This window comes from Arachis ipaensis, chromosome B03 (assembly GCF_000816755.2).
Source record: "Arachis ipaensis cultivar K30076 chromosome B03, Araip1.1, whole genome shotgun sequence".
Classification (NCBI taxonomy): Eukaryota; Viridiplantae; Streptophyta; class Magnoliopsida; order Fabales; family Fabaceae; genus Arachis; species Arachis ipaensis.
In genome coordinates, this window is record NC_029787.2 from 5,958,857 (window position 1) to 5,974,870 (window position 16,014).

General features: G+C 33.8%; 2 protein-coding genes across 2 annotated transcripts; both read right to left on the bottom strand.

The window, feature by feature from the left end:
* Window positions 249-948, bottom strand: LOC107634088 (protein CLAVATA 3). Its single transcript, XM_016337667.2, has 3 exons — window positions 680-948; window positions 524-579; window positions 249-433 (listed from the first exon to the last, which is right to left on the bottom strand). Exons 1-3 carry the CDS (start codon window positions 747-749, stop codon window positions 311-313), a joined length of 249 nt encoding a protein of 82 aa, XP_016193153.1. The 5' UTR covers window positions 750-948; the 3' UTR covers window positions 249-310.
* LOC107632312 lies at window positions 2,079-8,726 on the bottom strand. The gene is made up of 6 exons (XM_021117909.1): window positions 8,386-8,726; window positions 7,628-8,072; window positions 7,182-7,541; window positions 6,926-7,104; window positions 4,031-6,829; window positions 2,079-3,876 (listed from the first exon to the last, which is right to left on the bottom strand). The coding sequence occupies exons 1-6, from the start codon at window positions 8,596-8,598 to the stop codon at window positions 2,341-2,343; spliced, it is 5,532 nt and encodes a 1,843-aa protein (XP_020973568.1). The 5' UTR covers window positions 8,599-8,726; the 3' UTR covers window positions 2,079-2,340.

The following is a 16,014-nucleotide window of genomic DNA, read 5'->3' on the forward strand; positions in this document are numbered from 1 at the left end:
CACTTGTGATGACTAATAATAATAATAATATAATAATAATAAGATGAACTACATGTAAAACGACTTACCGAAGATTCCGTACAAAACACGTTATACGAATCGAACGAACGATAACATTTATTAGTCTTTATCTATATATATATATATATATAGAAATCATAACATCTTGTGTACTTTTCTTATAATTAATCATTAATTTTGGTTACTTTCTATGATAATCATAATTAACAAAAAAAAAGACCTTACATCAAAGAGAGATATATAACAAAGTTAAGCTTTTACTTAATAAAAAATTAGTAGCTAACTTTAATTAAGGGCGTAAAGGGTTGTTGTTGTGATGAAGAGGGTCAGGTCCCGTTGGGACTTTTCTTGTTGAATCTTCTACTACTCTTCCAACACTAGGATCAGCTCCATTATTCCCAAATCTTCCAACCTAAATAATAATAATAATTAAAAAATTATGGCCAAGGTGTTCAAAAATTTGAAAGTTTAAAATCATCATTGCATATATGTATTTTTTTACCTCTATGCTTGTTGATATGGTCTTGCCTCCTGCCAAGTTTGCTCCATATACACGACCTGAATATCAAACAATAATTATTTTTTAACCATAACAAACCCTGAAAAGAAAAAAAAAAAGAGTGAAGAGTGAAGAGTGAGTAGTGGTTGTTGAACTCACTTGAGGTAGAGGGTTGAGCAAAGAGTAAAAAAATCACCAAAGTGAGGATCATCGCCATGTTTGTAGACATTGTTTTTTATGAGAAGAGACACAACCTCTTCAAAGTGGTGGTAGTAGTAGCAAACGTTACTACTAGACAGCACAGAACAAATGAAGGTTTTTTTTTTTGTTGTGTCTTTTTTGAAAATTCCTCCTTTTTAAACCTCTTTTTTTATTCCCTTTCTTTGGGGCAAAAAATAAGGGGATGCTTTTCAGTTTTCAGGGATGTGATGTTGATACTGTGTAAGGAACGGGGGCAAAATGGGTTCTGTAGAAATTAGTGTTTTCCACAGTGATTGGAGGTGAATTTACGGTTTTAGGTCTCTTGATGTTCCAAAATTACAAATTGAAAGAGATATTTTTTTAGGGGTAAAATTGGAAAACTTTGGGCCACGTGTCATTTTTAGTTGCTACGCGGCTGAACACTATTCCTAGGTAATACGGGACGTTTGACAGTCAGGTACGTGTCGGAAGGACATCCTCGAAGGATTGTTGGCGGCGTGAAATGAACGGACACGTGGCTCTTTTCTATTGGTAAGAAGGCTAGAAAGGCTTGGTTTGTTCTAGTGTGGGCCCACCTCCAATCATTTTGGGTGGGCCCAGTTTCATCACGCCATTGCCGTGCTGCTACTCCTTTTTCTTCTATTATGTGTCTCTCGCTCTCTCTTTGAAGTTGAACCCTTCAAATGGCCAACGCCTTTTTTTTAAATTATCATATGAATTTAATTTTGATACATTTTACATATATATTTAATTATTTAATTATTTTTATATTAATTATATAAATGATTATTAAAAAAAATAAAATTATATGACTATATAAAATATTTTATACTATTAATATATTAAAATTAAATTTTTATTACATAAGAGTATATGTTTGTCTTTTTTGATAAATTTCTTCAACCCAATGCTCTAGCTTCCAACTAGCAATGGATACATGTCACATGCGATAAATTGCATGATGCTATTTTATTTTAACTGAATTAGTTTTTCTTCTGAATTTTATACTTAAGAATAACAGTTAACTAACAGTAGTAATGATTAAAACTAACAAATGATTTTCTTAGTTTTAAAATAATACGTTTATTGGAAAATAAAAATAAAAAACTTAAAAATTAAAAAAGTNNAATTGGTCCCTAGAATTTCTCATCTTAAAAACATATATTAAAATTTAAAGTAAAAATAAAAATAATAGTAATAATATTAACGTGTATTTTTTTATTATATATTAGATAAACTCTTAGTTTAATCCATAATATTATTTTAGTTGGCGAAATAACACTACTTACAAGTTACAATATGAGGTTTAATTCATTGCTAACAATAAACTATTTTTCAAAGTAGAATAGGACTGGCATATATTGAAGGGTGAAGCATTATTGAGATTCTTACAAACTTAATAGTACAATGTGATCCCGATTGGAATCACTCTATAATGTATCAACTCTCAATTAAACAGTGGTACATAATGTAAATTACTTATACAAACAAGTTCCTAAGTTAGAAATCCCCAAATTGTTTATTGTAGAATCTCATGACTAAGGTAGCTCTAAATACGAGCACCAACTGTTTGCACAAATTACCAAGTGAAAGTGGACAACTGTGACAGTACTAATATTTCACCTTGACCTTATGATCTCTTCTTTCATGGCAAGAGATAGAGCACCAAGATTTCCCTCATTCTCCAACTGCACACCAGGCATGGCAACAGCCCTGCTACCAACAAAACCATCTTCTCCAATTTTGATATCTCCAAACTTCACCATTCCTCCTTCTTCCCCTTCATATATGTGTCCAAACAGCAATGCTTCTTTTCCCACACAGCCACCTCTTTCAATCTTCACCATTTCAGGATTCAACAATGCTCCATTGCTATCCACATAAACTTCGTGATCCGTTTCAACATCTGCACCCATCAGCTTCATATACAACACAAGAAAATATGAGCCATTTGTCATGTCCATGAAAAAGTCTCCAACAAGTGTTCTTATGGCTTGCCAAGTGCTGTCCATGGTGATCCTTGTGCTCCATATGGGAACTTTTTCTCCAGATTTGTTCTTTCCTACAAGAACCCTTTTGGCTATAACACATGCCAATGCAGCTAGAGTGCCAGAGAGAACCCAAACCATAGGGAAAAACCAATGCAACGAGAGATTCATGGCATTCTTTTTGTGAACAATAAGGTCCAAAGGTGCAAAAACTGATAAACCAACCACAAAATAAGGCAAAAATGTTTGCATCAAGGGTTGAATGAAGAGTACTGAGAAACTTTGATACCATGTTCTGGTCAAGGTAACTTTATCTGAGTCCTTTTTATGCAATGTTGTCGCCAAATTGTTAGCATTCTCGTTACATTCAGTGTCCATCTCTTCTATATTTTTATCAGAATTATTCATTGTGTTTCTGATAACTGGTTGGGATTGTGATCCAATATAAACACCACCCTCTTGGAGTATAGAGTACATTGGAGCAACTGAAAGTGCACCTAGAATGACATTCTTTTGGACAATAGAACCTGGGAGAATTAGGCTTTGACTGCCAACAACTGAATTATGCCGAACTTCAACTTTTCCAGAAGTATATCCACTGGAAGAGTAAAAACCAGTAATTATCTTGCTGAAATCTCCTAGATGGACACCATCACCGATTGTCATTAATTCTGGCTTTGAAATGGGATTGATTGCTCTAATGGAACAATGCTTGCCAATTTTCGCACCCAAGAGTCGTAGATAAATACAGAAGGCTCCTGTTCCTGAGAGAAGCTTCGCGAATCTAAGGTGGCATGACATGGTGACTTGTTGCTTAAGCCAAGTTCTGTATTGGTTTTGCTTTATACCGGACATGATGAGGAGATGGGAGAAAGCGCTGCTGAGAGCTATGAGCACAAGACCATGAAGTAAGTAGGCGCCGGCAAATGAAATGGCAAAGGTTATTGGATTTGATGGTACATCAGAAAACATGGTAGCATATGCAATAATGGTGAAGGGGATCCAGTGGAATGCACCACATAGGCAAACAAATGAAAAGTGTAGGAATGATGGAGATTTCTTGGAGAACCATATATACATGAAGTAGGTAATAGCTGCAGCTAGTGAACTGAGAAAGCTAACAAGATAGATCCCAATAAAGTGGTAAAAGCTAGGAACTTCTGCATTCTGAAATTCAATATGAAAATTGTTATAGATATTAGTGTGTGACAATTGATCATCATTTTGTATTCCCAAGAAAATAAGAGAAAACATTATAGAAAATGCATACTTGAAGAGTACTATAAGGTATTTTTGTAAGCAGGGTCTTATTAGAACATACCTTATCAACATCACTAAGCTTAGCAGATTTGAGCACAGGCTGGCCTCCTTCAACCTTTTGCAAGGCCTGTACCTCAGCACCTTCTTCAATAACACTTCCTTTTTGAATAACTGCATAAGGTCCAATTGAGGAACTTCTGCCAATCTTGATAGCACGGAGACTTAGAATTCTGCTTTTTACCTCATGACTTTGAACCAAAACACCTTCTGCAATGACAGCTTCATCTCCAATCGAAACAAGACTCGGATCGGTAATGTCAACTGTATCAAGCAACACTGAGGATCCAATCCTTGCACCAAGCATCTCAAACCAGTACTTCAAAAACACAGTTCCTCTGAGGTGAACTGCTAGAACTTTAGAAGAAATCTCTTGGACCTTATATAATGCCCACCATTTGACAAAGTCCATTGAATACAAGGAGATTTCGGAGACAAGAGCATAGTTTGGCCTCAAGAAAGAATTTCCAAATAATGAAATGCAAATGCAAGTAACAGCAATGCAAAGAATCCAAGCAATAGGTGCTAAAGCAAGGGAAACCAAATAATTTGACCAGGGTATTCCATCTACTGATATACTGAAACTTGGGATGAAGCTTAGGAAAGCATTGATGGATATATAAGCTGGTGAGGCTAGCATGATGGAAATATAAACAAGTGCTATAACTTGAAGTAAATGGATACCAAATCGCTTAGATGTAGATACCTCTTCAACCAGTTCAGTAGAAAAAGTTTCAGCTTCTGGAACATTGGTTGGATTGCTTGAAAGCTGAGGCTGAATCTTGGATAGCAGATCCTCAGAGAAGTTTGCCAATTCTAGAATGTTTGTTGCAGTGAAAACATCAATGGCTGCAACTGGTGTTCCAAGGAAATCCGAGAGCTTTTGAGTTGCTTTAACCACACCAATCGAATCAATTCCATAGGATGTTAGGTTATCTGTAACTGAGATGTTGTTGATTGGAATTCCAGTTTGCTCAGAAATAAGGCCCTTCAAGAATTCCACAATGTCATTCTTACTGATCCTTTTGCTGGCTGCAAGTGTTCTTCTTACTAGCCGGGGCCTCGGAGTATTCCCTTCGCCACATGTTCCGGTAGTATATGATCTCAGCAAAGTTTTCTTCAATAGAGTCTGTGGACCTTGTGGAACCAAGTTCAGAGATTCATCTGCAAACTGCTTGATACATTCAAATCTCTTGATTTTTCCAGATGTTGTTTTGCTGATTGTTCTAGGCCTGACCAGCTTAACAGAAGCAACACCAACTCCATGTTCTTCAACCACACGAGTCCGAATCTTCTCAATAACATCTTTGCCAACTGGTTTTCCATCTCTAACCTCTGCAATCACAACCAAGCCAACCTGATCAGAGCCATCTGGCATGGAAATCCCCTTTGCAGATAAGATTTCCTCCGGGACACCAATGACAGCACAACAACCAGGCCGAAGCAATTCTGAGGAAGTCTCAACTGTCTTCTCAACATCTGCAGAGTAGATGTTCCTTCCAGCAACAATGATGAGATCTTTGATTCTTCCAGTGATGAACAGTTTTCCATCTATGATTCTTCCCAAGTCTCCTGTTTTTGTGTAGTAACGGCCAGGATGATTGCGAAGTTTGTTCTTGAAAGTATTCTGACTCAATTCTTCCCTTCCCCAGTATCCTATTCCAGCACTTGGGCTACTAAACCAAATCTCTCCCTCCTTTCCATCCTCTTGAAGCTCTTCACATGTCTCCGGATCAACTATTCTTATGTCAATATCTTCATTCTCTTGCTGAGTATATCCACAACAAACTCTTCCTTGCCAATCAACAATGATAGGCTTTCGTTCCCCGAATAACCTTCTAATCACCAACTCAAATGCAAAGTTTGGGCCAGCACTGTGAGTTGCTTGATATTTGCTCATAGTTTCAAGCCATAAGAGTGGTTTCTTGATAAATGTCATTGGCGAAAACAAAATCGCCGATCCACCACTGACAAGAGATGTAAAAAGTCCCCCAATCAGTCCCATGTCATGATACTGAGGGAGCCAACTCACTAGGACTGTTCTTGATGTGCTCCTGTATCTACTTCTCATTAACTTCACATTGTGAATAAGGCCACCATGAGTGATCATAACTCCTTTAGCATCACCGGTCGAACCAGACGTGAATTGCAAGAAACAAATATCACCAGGCTGAGCTTCTTCACATTGATCATCTAGACCATTCAAGGCCAAACTTTTTGAATTCTTGACCCAAGTATCAGTGTGCAGCCATGGAAGATTCGGCCAGCGAGCTGAGGACTTCCCACTTTTCCCAGTTAATGAGATAAAATTTTTCAATGAACCTGCCCGGACGGCCGAGTGATAAGCAGCTGTTGACAAAATTGCCACAATGCTGCAGGACTTGGCAATGTTTTCAATTTTTGTTAGTGCTTGTCCACTTCTTTGCATTGGATCCGGAGGAAGAACTGGAACTGGTATGACTCTAGCTCTTAGGCATCCAAAGAAGGCGTCGATGAAGTCTAGACCAGGCACATAAACAAGAAGAACCTTGTCCCCAGGCTTGATAACCGGCTTTTGGCATGTTAAGAGCTTATGAGCAATGCAGGATGCATTAAGATGTTGTTCTGCATAAGTCCTCTGGCCTACCGGTGCGCCTTCTTCATTAATCCAAGTGTAAAGTGTTCTGTCTTGAGTGATAGGATGAGTTCCCCATTGCCTTAAATAGCCATCCAAAGTAGGCAAATTAGGAAAATGCACTCCTGGCAATTCACTTAACTCTTTAGGATCCATTTCTTGGCACTCAGTTCTCAATGGAAACAAACTCTGCATAAAACAATCTTCTTGTAAGTGCAGCTCTATTTGGAAAAGAAATAAAAATAAAAATTTGATTGGTCATAATGTACATAAATGGTAATTTACCTTAGTATAAGGATACATTGGCAAATCACTGCTATTTGCAAAGTTCTTGCATATTAAAGCCATGGCATAAGATGAATTCCTCTCTGTAAGCTCAAATGCCATAAGGCCACCTACATAGTAAGTATTCCTTGAACCTTGAAGTCCTGATTCCAACTTTTCATAGAATCCATCTTTCATAGCTGCATTCAAAACTCCATGATTTAGAATTCTTGTTAGGCTAAGGAAAGTGAATTAAGAAATCAAATAAACAAAATACCTTGGCTACTAACATGAGGAAAATACTTAAAGCGCCGTTGAAGAACGACTTTCTGAACCTCTCCCCCCATGGATTCTACTGTCTTGATTGCAAGCTTTGTGACGGCAGGTCCTTTAATATCAGTAGAGTTGCCATAGGACCAAAGCAAGAATATGTTAGTGTCTGCATAAAATTTTTGAATTGCAACCGGATGTCCAATTGTGCTAGGATCTTCCATGTATTCATTGAAATAATAAAATCCAACAGGCAAATGATCAAGTCTGTTAATCTTCAAAACAGTAGTGTAGTAGTCATTTGTTTCTACTTTGCTGAACAAATCTTTTTCAAGATCACTTGTATCCATTACTTCAGGTTCACAATCTGCCACAAGATTTGTTTACTTAGTTACTATATCAGATAAAGAAACAAACAATGTTACTCATGGAAAATGTGAGAACTCTACAAACCTGTGCAAGTTGAAGGCAATGATCTATAAGTTCTTCCATATTTCAATGGAAATGAACCAGAGATTATGATCTTATCAAATACCAAAGTTTCAACTCCATTTAAGTTCTTGACATTAACTGTGACACCATCAGAGTTCCTTCTAAGTGTCAATACTTCAGTGTTGCAGCAAAGTTTCAAAGGAAGTGATTGAGCAATCTTCTGCCAAAGACTTGTATATCCGTCTCGAAACCTTCGGATTTTTCCAGCCATGGAGGTTCTAGTGAACTCATGAAGGTATGCATAAGGAATATCTTGAACAAAGCCATATCCTGAGGCAGTGTAGCCATAAGCCACAGATTTAGGAACAGATTTGAGTCCATGACATTCAAGATATTCTGGAGCCAACTCTGGAGCAATGTCACTCACTCCATGCACCCCAATTCTACCAGAATTCTTCACCTTTTCCTGGTTTCACAAGGAGAAGTAAAAACATTACTTTTTAATTTTCAAGTTAAAGTACTACATATTATTTTTAAGTAAATCCATTCTTAGATCCTGAAATATATTCTATATTCCTTGAAAGATAAAATGTATAGACTTTAGTCTTCAATAATATTCATTTAGCACTAAAATCTTTGAAAGATACTTTAATCTTTTGAAGATTGACATCTATATATCTTAATCTTCAAAGTGATAAATGAAAATATTTTAGAAGCAAAAGCATAGTTTCACTCAATAGTTTTTAACTAACAGTAGAGATTAGAGACAACAAACTAACCTGAATTTCCAATGTAAGTGACATAACAGATACATAATCATCAGCAACTTTAATATCTTGATATTCTCCATTGGAAGGGTTGATAATAGCAAGCTTGTGAGAGTCTAATTCTTCTAGTGCTGAGCCTGTCTCTTTTGCCAAGTGAAAAATGATTGGAGCACTGCTTGCAGCAAGAACTTGCCCACCTAGATCATATACTTTTCCTGTGTACATATTTAAATATAGTCAAAATTGTCACTTAGGCAATGTTTACTTAGTAAGTGTCTATGAATAGAAAAATAGACAAATATTGTCTCAGAACAGTGACATAAAAATTATTTGTTTTTTTTTCAGAAGGTTTGTATTTTTATTGTGACTTGTGAGATATATATTATAACTATAAATATTACCTTCAATGTCTACTGATTCACACATGCCACCAACTGTGTGATGCTTCTCCAAGACTGTGACATTCTTGTAACCAAGCCTGGCAAGTGCATAAGCTGCTGATAAGCCACTTGGACCACCACCAACTATTCCAATTCTTATGCCTTCTGGGAAGGAAGGGTGCAACTTGGAAAATTGGTCCTCTATTGGTACTTTAGGATCCATGTTTCTTGAACCAACTTAGTTCAAAACTGCCTTCAAACAATTGCAAAAAGATGCAATATCAAAAACTAAAAATGCTTATTTAGTCCTTAATCGGCACAAATATGTAGTATGAGTATTTAACACATATCAAAATCATTTAAAAGAAGATCAACTCAAACTAATTCACATTATCACAAGTATATACTAGCGAGCTACATTATGGTTAGAACTTATTAGAAGATTGACAACACAGACAAAATTAAATCAGAGTCTTAATAAAGTTGACATCCCTTAGTGGTAAGAACTAAGAAGTATGCAATGTTCTACTATCAATCTTCTAGTATTGATCAGCTTGGAGAACACTTAACTGTATTAATTACAATGTCATTGTCAGCACAAACTCTTTGACTTGAGTGATTTGCATGCAATGCAACGTAACACATTTAAGTTTTCTAAATGTCTAATGAGGGAAGTGTAAAAGTGTCAGAGTAGAAGATACTGAACTCGTTACACTGTATTGCTCTTTAATTTATATATATATGAAACAAAACAAGGGTCCAAATAAGTTTGACAAAATCTTTTTTAGAGTTTTGACAAATTTGATATGTTATATATGTTTTTGTCTCAATTTTAATAACGATGATTCCAAGAATACAATCACCGTTTGTCTCCACATAAAGGAACATACGAATATTCCTCCATAGATTCCCCATTAACACATTTAAGAATCCGTCTTCATCATGTGAATTGAAGAAATACCAACGACTTAGTATTATAATTTTCATGTATATCCATCCATGTAATTTCAATAGTAACGTTTAAACATTCTTGTAAAAAGAAAAAGATAAAAACAACCGTCGAAGTATCATATATATTTTATAGTATATATAGTATTGTATTTATATACGTAACATTATTTTTTGCATGCAGACCATAATCTTGAGGGTTTCACAAAGGGACACACGCACAATTACACTCAAATGCAGCTTATTATTAGGTTATTAGCTTGCAATGAAAGAGCACAAGTAGTAATTTAATTGCAAGAGTGGGATTATGCTTTTTCTTGATACGAATCACCGCGAATAATTGCTGCCTCTTCGAGGTGCATAATAGTTATCAAGCGGAACTTCCAACAAGTCTATGTCTTTGATTTGGTGGAAATTCAGGTGCAGCACTAAATTATCATGTGCAGCACTACAATTAACTTGATATGAAATTGATAAATGACTGTTAATTAATTTGATAGATTTGACTAAATTATCATCTAACAATTTTCAGTTATCAATTTTACATAAAGTTAACTACACTTGAGTTTTTACCCTTTGATTTTTTGTTATTCATTTATCTTGTTTAATTTTGATGTGATCGTATTATATACATACAATTAGGGTTGGAAGTGAGTCAAGCCAGCTCATGAGCCAGTTCGAGCTCGATAAGCTAAGCTCGTGAGCTAGTGAGCCAAGCTTGAGCCTGAAATTGAGCTCATAAATTAAATGAGCGAGCTTGAGCTTGGATAAGCTCAGCTCATTAGCTCGTGAGCTGGCTCGATTATATATATAACAATCTTAATTATTTAATATTTATATTTATTTTTTACATATAATTTTAATATAGGACATAAATAAAAAATTTATAATTTATTGATAGATAAACAATATATAAAATTGATCTTTTCAAATATTTTTAAAAATATATAAGTTATATTTTATTGATATAAAATTATAGATTATGTATTTATGTTTCTCTTATTTGAGTCAGCTCGTGAGCTCGAGCCAGCTCGTAAGCTTTTGGTGAGCCGAACTTGAGCTTAAGAAATAAGCTCAATTGTTAATGAGTCGAGTCGTGAGTCAAGCTCAATTTTCGTGAGCCGAGCTTGAGCTTGGTCTAGCTCAGCTCAGCTCGGCTCACTTCCAGCCCTACATACAATACAATGGTGTTGGTGAAAACAATGGATGCACAAATTCTAATATCTAGTGAAAAATATTAGGGGGCTAATATTTTTAATTAATATTAGTTAATAGAGGCCTACTACACAGAAATACAGAAATACACCCAAAAAATTACAGAAATACACTTAAAGGATTACAGAAATACACTCAAACGGTTATAGAAATTCACCCAAATGATTATAGAAATACACTCAAAGGATTACAAAAACTACACCCAAAGGATTTAAGAAATACACCCAAAATTCGTTGAAGTATACCTTATGCATAATTCAGAACTCTTTCTCTTTTTCCTCCTTATCTTCTACTGCTTCTTTTTCTTCAAAAACGATTTCAGAGCTTGATGTCAAAAAACAATGAAAATCGAGAATAACGAAAAAAGAAAACAGAGAGAAAAGCACGTAAATGAAGAAGGAAAAAGAGAAGGCAAGCAACGAAAGAAAAGAAGAAGAAGAAGAAGAAGAAGAAGAAGAAGAACGTGCAGCAAGAAGAAGAAGATGATGCAGTAAAATTAAAGAAGAAGAAAGAGAAAGCAAGAAACGAAAGAAAAGAAAAAGAAGAGGAAGAGGAAGAGGAAGAAGAACGTGCAGCAAAAAGAGGAGGTACACTGAAAACAGTTCGAAGCGTGTTAATATAGATAACTTGTAAAGACTTGTATAAAAAAAATACTTGTATGTGGAGAATTTCTCTTATAAATATATGTGAATTTAATTTTTGAAAAAAAAATTAGTACAAAGAGTTGTAAATTTGAACAAGAATTTTTTAATTCAAATCATATTTTCATTAGACTATAAGTTGATAATAAGAATTAATCTCCGTGTGAATACGCATAATCCCTTCGTACAATCAAACGAAGAAAATTTTTTAACCTATTTCATCTCTCGTTCTTTAACCATTTACATGGTTGGAGGTTCATTTTGCTGCCTAATAATTTATATTTTTGAGATACTACCACATATAGTGATGAAGAACTTGGTCATCGTTATCAATGATGGATCTTATGATAATTTTGGGCAAAAGCCACATATTTTAGATGTACGATAAGCCAACACAGCTTTCAATAATTATAACTTTCGTTTTCTGTCTGTACGATAATAGAAGCTAAGTAATCTGGGATTTCTCATTGATCATATAACTATATATCCATTTCCCATACCTTAGATAGTGAAGGAAATATTAATTACGATCAACATTTTCAGAACAGCGAAAGAAGTTCGCTGGGATGATGTCTATGTATTCCGTGCAAACATTCCTATTTTAATTTTTTTTTGTGTGCAAGTATAAGTTTAGAGAGAAAAATAAGATAGTGTTTGGCCGTTTGGCAAGCCATATATGATTATCAAAATAAGTAGGTAACTAAGAATACAAGTTTCTCTAGGGATTTTAAAAGCCATTTTGGTACCACATAGATGGGGCACTACGAAGAATATGGAAACGTCACTTTAGTCTAATCAAGTATCTAATAGGATATGAAGTGGTAATTGGAAAAAATATTTTATTTTAAATAAATTCTTTCAAAAGAAAAGATAACCACTTTGATCAAACTACATTCTTGATATAAAAATACAAAATGGTAATTTGTGATATTCTACATCTAAGAAATCAAATTTCAATTACATTTACATACAATACCTATAAAATACTCAATTAAATTATGTAAACACTCAATAAAAATACAAAGATACCACAAAGTACAATATCAATCTTCTCTAACTAAAAAAAAGTTATTAATGACTCAGTTTACAAAATAAATATACAGACACTGTATACATACAACAAATTTTATAATTTTCTCTCTAACACTTATTATATTATTTAATAGGGTGAATATTCCATCCGACTCCTGACAATTATCTCGAAAGGACAACAAGGTCCCCAAGAAAAAAAAAACATCCAATCCAACCCCTCGCCTTTTTTTTTGCGACAGATTAGCCCCTGTACCAAAAAAAACAACATTGACTTTTTTCTAGCACAGGGGCCTCGTTGTCCTTTCAAGGTAATTGTCAGGGCCCGGATTAATTTTTTTTTTTTGTCAAGAGCCTCGTTGTCTTTCAAAATAATTGTTAGGGCTGTTTTGGATTTTTCTCTATTTAATAACTTTCATTTATCATATTAAATTAGGCTAGTTAAACTACTTATTTGTACTAATTCATATGTAGTTAAATTATATTATAAACATGACAACTTGTGGTATATTATTAATTTGCATAGTTCATAGGGTGTAAGTTGATTTAAAATCTTTGACCAAGTAACTTTTTTTTTCTTTTACCTTTGAATATAATTAAACTTTGTAACTTATACACCTTGTAATAATATTTTTCTTTATCTAACTTGTATCATTATTTCCAATTTGTAGACAAACTAAAATTGATTTTGATTTCTTATCATCTTAAAAATTGAAAACTCTTTTGTAAATAATTTGTAAATATTTTTGTAACTATTCATTAAGCTTGAAGGCATGTCTTAATTATGGTAGATTAATACATGTGTGGAACACTCGAACTTGTCTAGAATTTTTATTATAAAAGGAGAGAAAAAAAAAAAAACAATAATGTTAGTTAACTGAATATTTATTAAAAAAAAAAGAAAAATTAATTTTCAATTTTTTTTCGACCCTATTAGCCTTAAATAAAAAATTAGAAGCAGAAAGAAGAGGCCCTGGTACAGATTCTTAATTGATGGCTATCATTAAAGATGTTGAAATCATAGTCCAGTTTCTACTTGAGGAAGTTTTGGGACCTCTTGAGAAATTAGGAACAAAAACATCTAACCAATGCTTGATGAAATGACAATTGAAGAATGTAAAATCACAATAGAGACTTAACTTTGAAGGAAATAAATTGTTGAATTTCCTTTTAGATATCTAAATAACAAACTCTATCAACTTTATACATATTTTTTGAGAAATGAAGGTGTATAGCAAAATCTCATGAGGGGGATAAAATAACTTAGTATAGGTAAGAATTAGAGTACTATGGGGAGTACATTTTATCTCCTATGTATAGAGTTAAACTCTAAAATGGTTTTTGAGATTGGTATCATGTACTAAAATCGTTCCTGAAATTTCAATTACACTAATTACGTCTTTGAGATTGATAAAAATGCACCATATTAGTCTCTGACCCATTTTCCATTAACAACGTGATGACATAATTTGATAACGTGGACTGTAAGTGACACGTGTCACTCTATGATTTGGTCACGTGTAATGATATGATGATGTGGTGACTAGTAACACATGACATGCTGATGTGAATGGTTGTACCACGTGTCACAATGTTATTTGGTCACTGTCCGTTTGTGTCACGTGTCGCAACAGTATTCGTTCACGTGTCATCCATTATATCATCATTGTAGATGCACCAAATTAGTCCATCACTTTGCATTAAGTGACTCATTTTAGTCCTGAAATTGAATGTCGTGCACCAAACTAGTCCTTTCACCAGTTTTTTCTCATTTTTTTCTATAAATTCAAAATTCTCAATATTTTTGAATGCATTAATTTCAATTCTATTTTTTCACATGTTAATCAAATAAAAGTGCTTTTATAAAATATTTTTTCTCTTGCGAATATCCTAACCGTTGACTTGGAGTTGAGGTGAAGCCGTGAAGGCATTTCAAGCACCTTCACTACCATCTCCGACCTCTTTTAGTGCTTTTATAAAATATTTTTTCTCTTGTGGATACCCTTAACCGCCGTTTTGGAGTTGATGTGAAGGCATTTCAAGCTTCCCTCATTACCATCTTCGACTTCTTTCGTCTAGACTGCAGAGGTCGGAGATGATAATGAGGGTGCTTAAAGTACCTTCAATCTAACACATTTACACATAATGAAAACGTGTATTTCATAAGAACAAAAAAGAAGTTTATTTTAATTATTGATTTCTTGTTTTACACATATTTTTTGATGAAAAAAATGTGTCTAATCAATCATATAATTATTTTTTCTATAATAACATACTTATATATTACAAAATTTACCAATGTTAAATTATTAAAAAAATTATATAATTAAAACTAAAATCTTAAAACTTTTTATGAAAGCACGTGTATTTAAACGATATATGAAAAAATAGAAATGAAATTAGTGTATTCAAGATATTGAAAATTTTAAATTTAAAAAAAATGAGAAAAAATAGGTGAATAGACTAGTTTGGTGCACGACATTCAATTTTAGAGACTAAAATGAGTCACTTAATGCAAAGTGAGGGACTAATTTGGTATATCTACAATGATGACATAATGGACGACACGTGGACGAATACTATTGCGACACGTGTTACAAACGGACATGTGGCCAAATAATATTGTGACACGTGGCACAATCATCCACATCAGTATGCCACGTGTCACTGGTCATCACATCATTATATTATTACATGTAGCCAAATCATGGAGCGACACGTGTCACTTACAGTCCACATCATCAAGTTATGTCATTATATCGTTAATGAAAAATGAGCCAGGAACTAATATAGTATACTTTTTTCAATTTCAGGGACGTAATTGGTGCAATTGGAATCTCATAGACAATTTCATGACCATTTTGGAGTTTAATTCACTATATATAGTATGCATTTTAATATCGGAATGAAGTGTTTTTGATATATTTTTATTATGTTTATACTCGAATTTTCTCATTGTATTTGGAATGATTTTGAGACAGTTAACTATGTATCCAGTCTAATTCTCAGCAGCACCGGAAAATAATAAAAAATAAAAAACAAAAAACTTTTTAGGCAAGTAAAATCAGTCAGTATACTGGTTCTTTAACTGAATTGACAATTGAATAATAATTTTTAACTCTGAAAATTTGTATGAATACTTGTATTTATTCATTTATTGCATCATATACTATTGGACCACCGAATCAATTTGCACATTCAAATACGAAAAAGGTGTCTCTTTTTCTTTTCTTTCTTTTTTCTTTCTTTGTAATAATCATAACAAAATTGGCATTTTATAGCACCTGCTACTAGACTAGAGCTTGTTAGCTAAATGCCAAAATCAATCAATTACTTTAGTAGTGTGATCATGAAACCATGCAGTACTATCATACTAGAGTACGTTTAAATTTGAAAAATTATATCATTTGAACTATAATTTATTATAA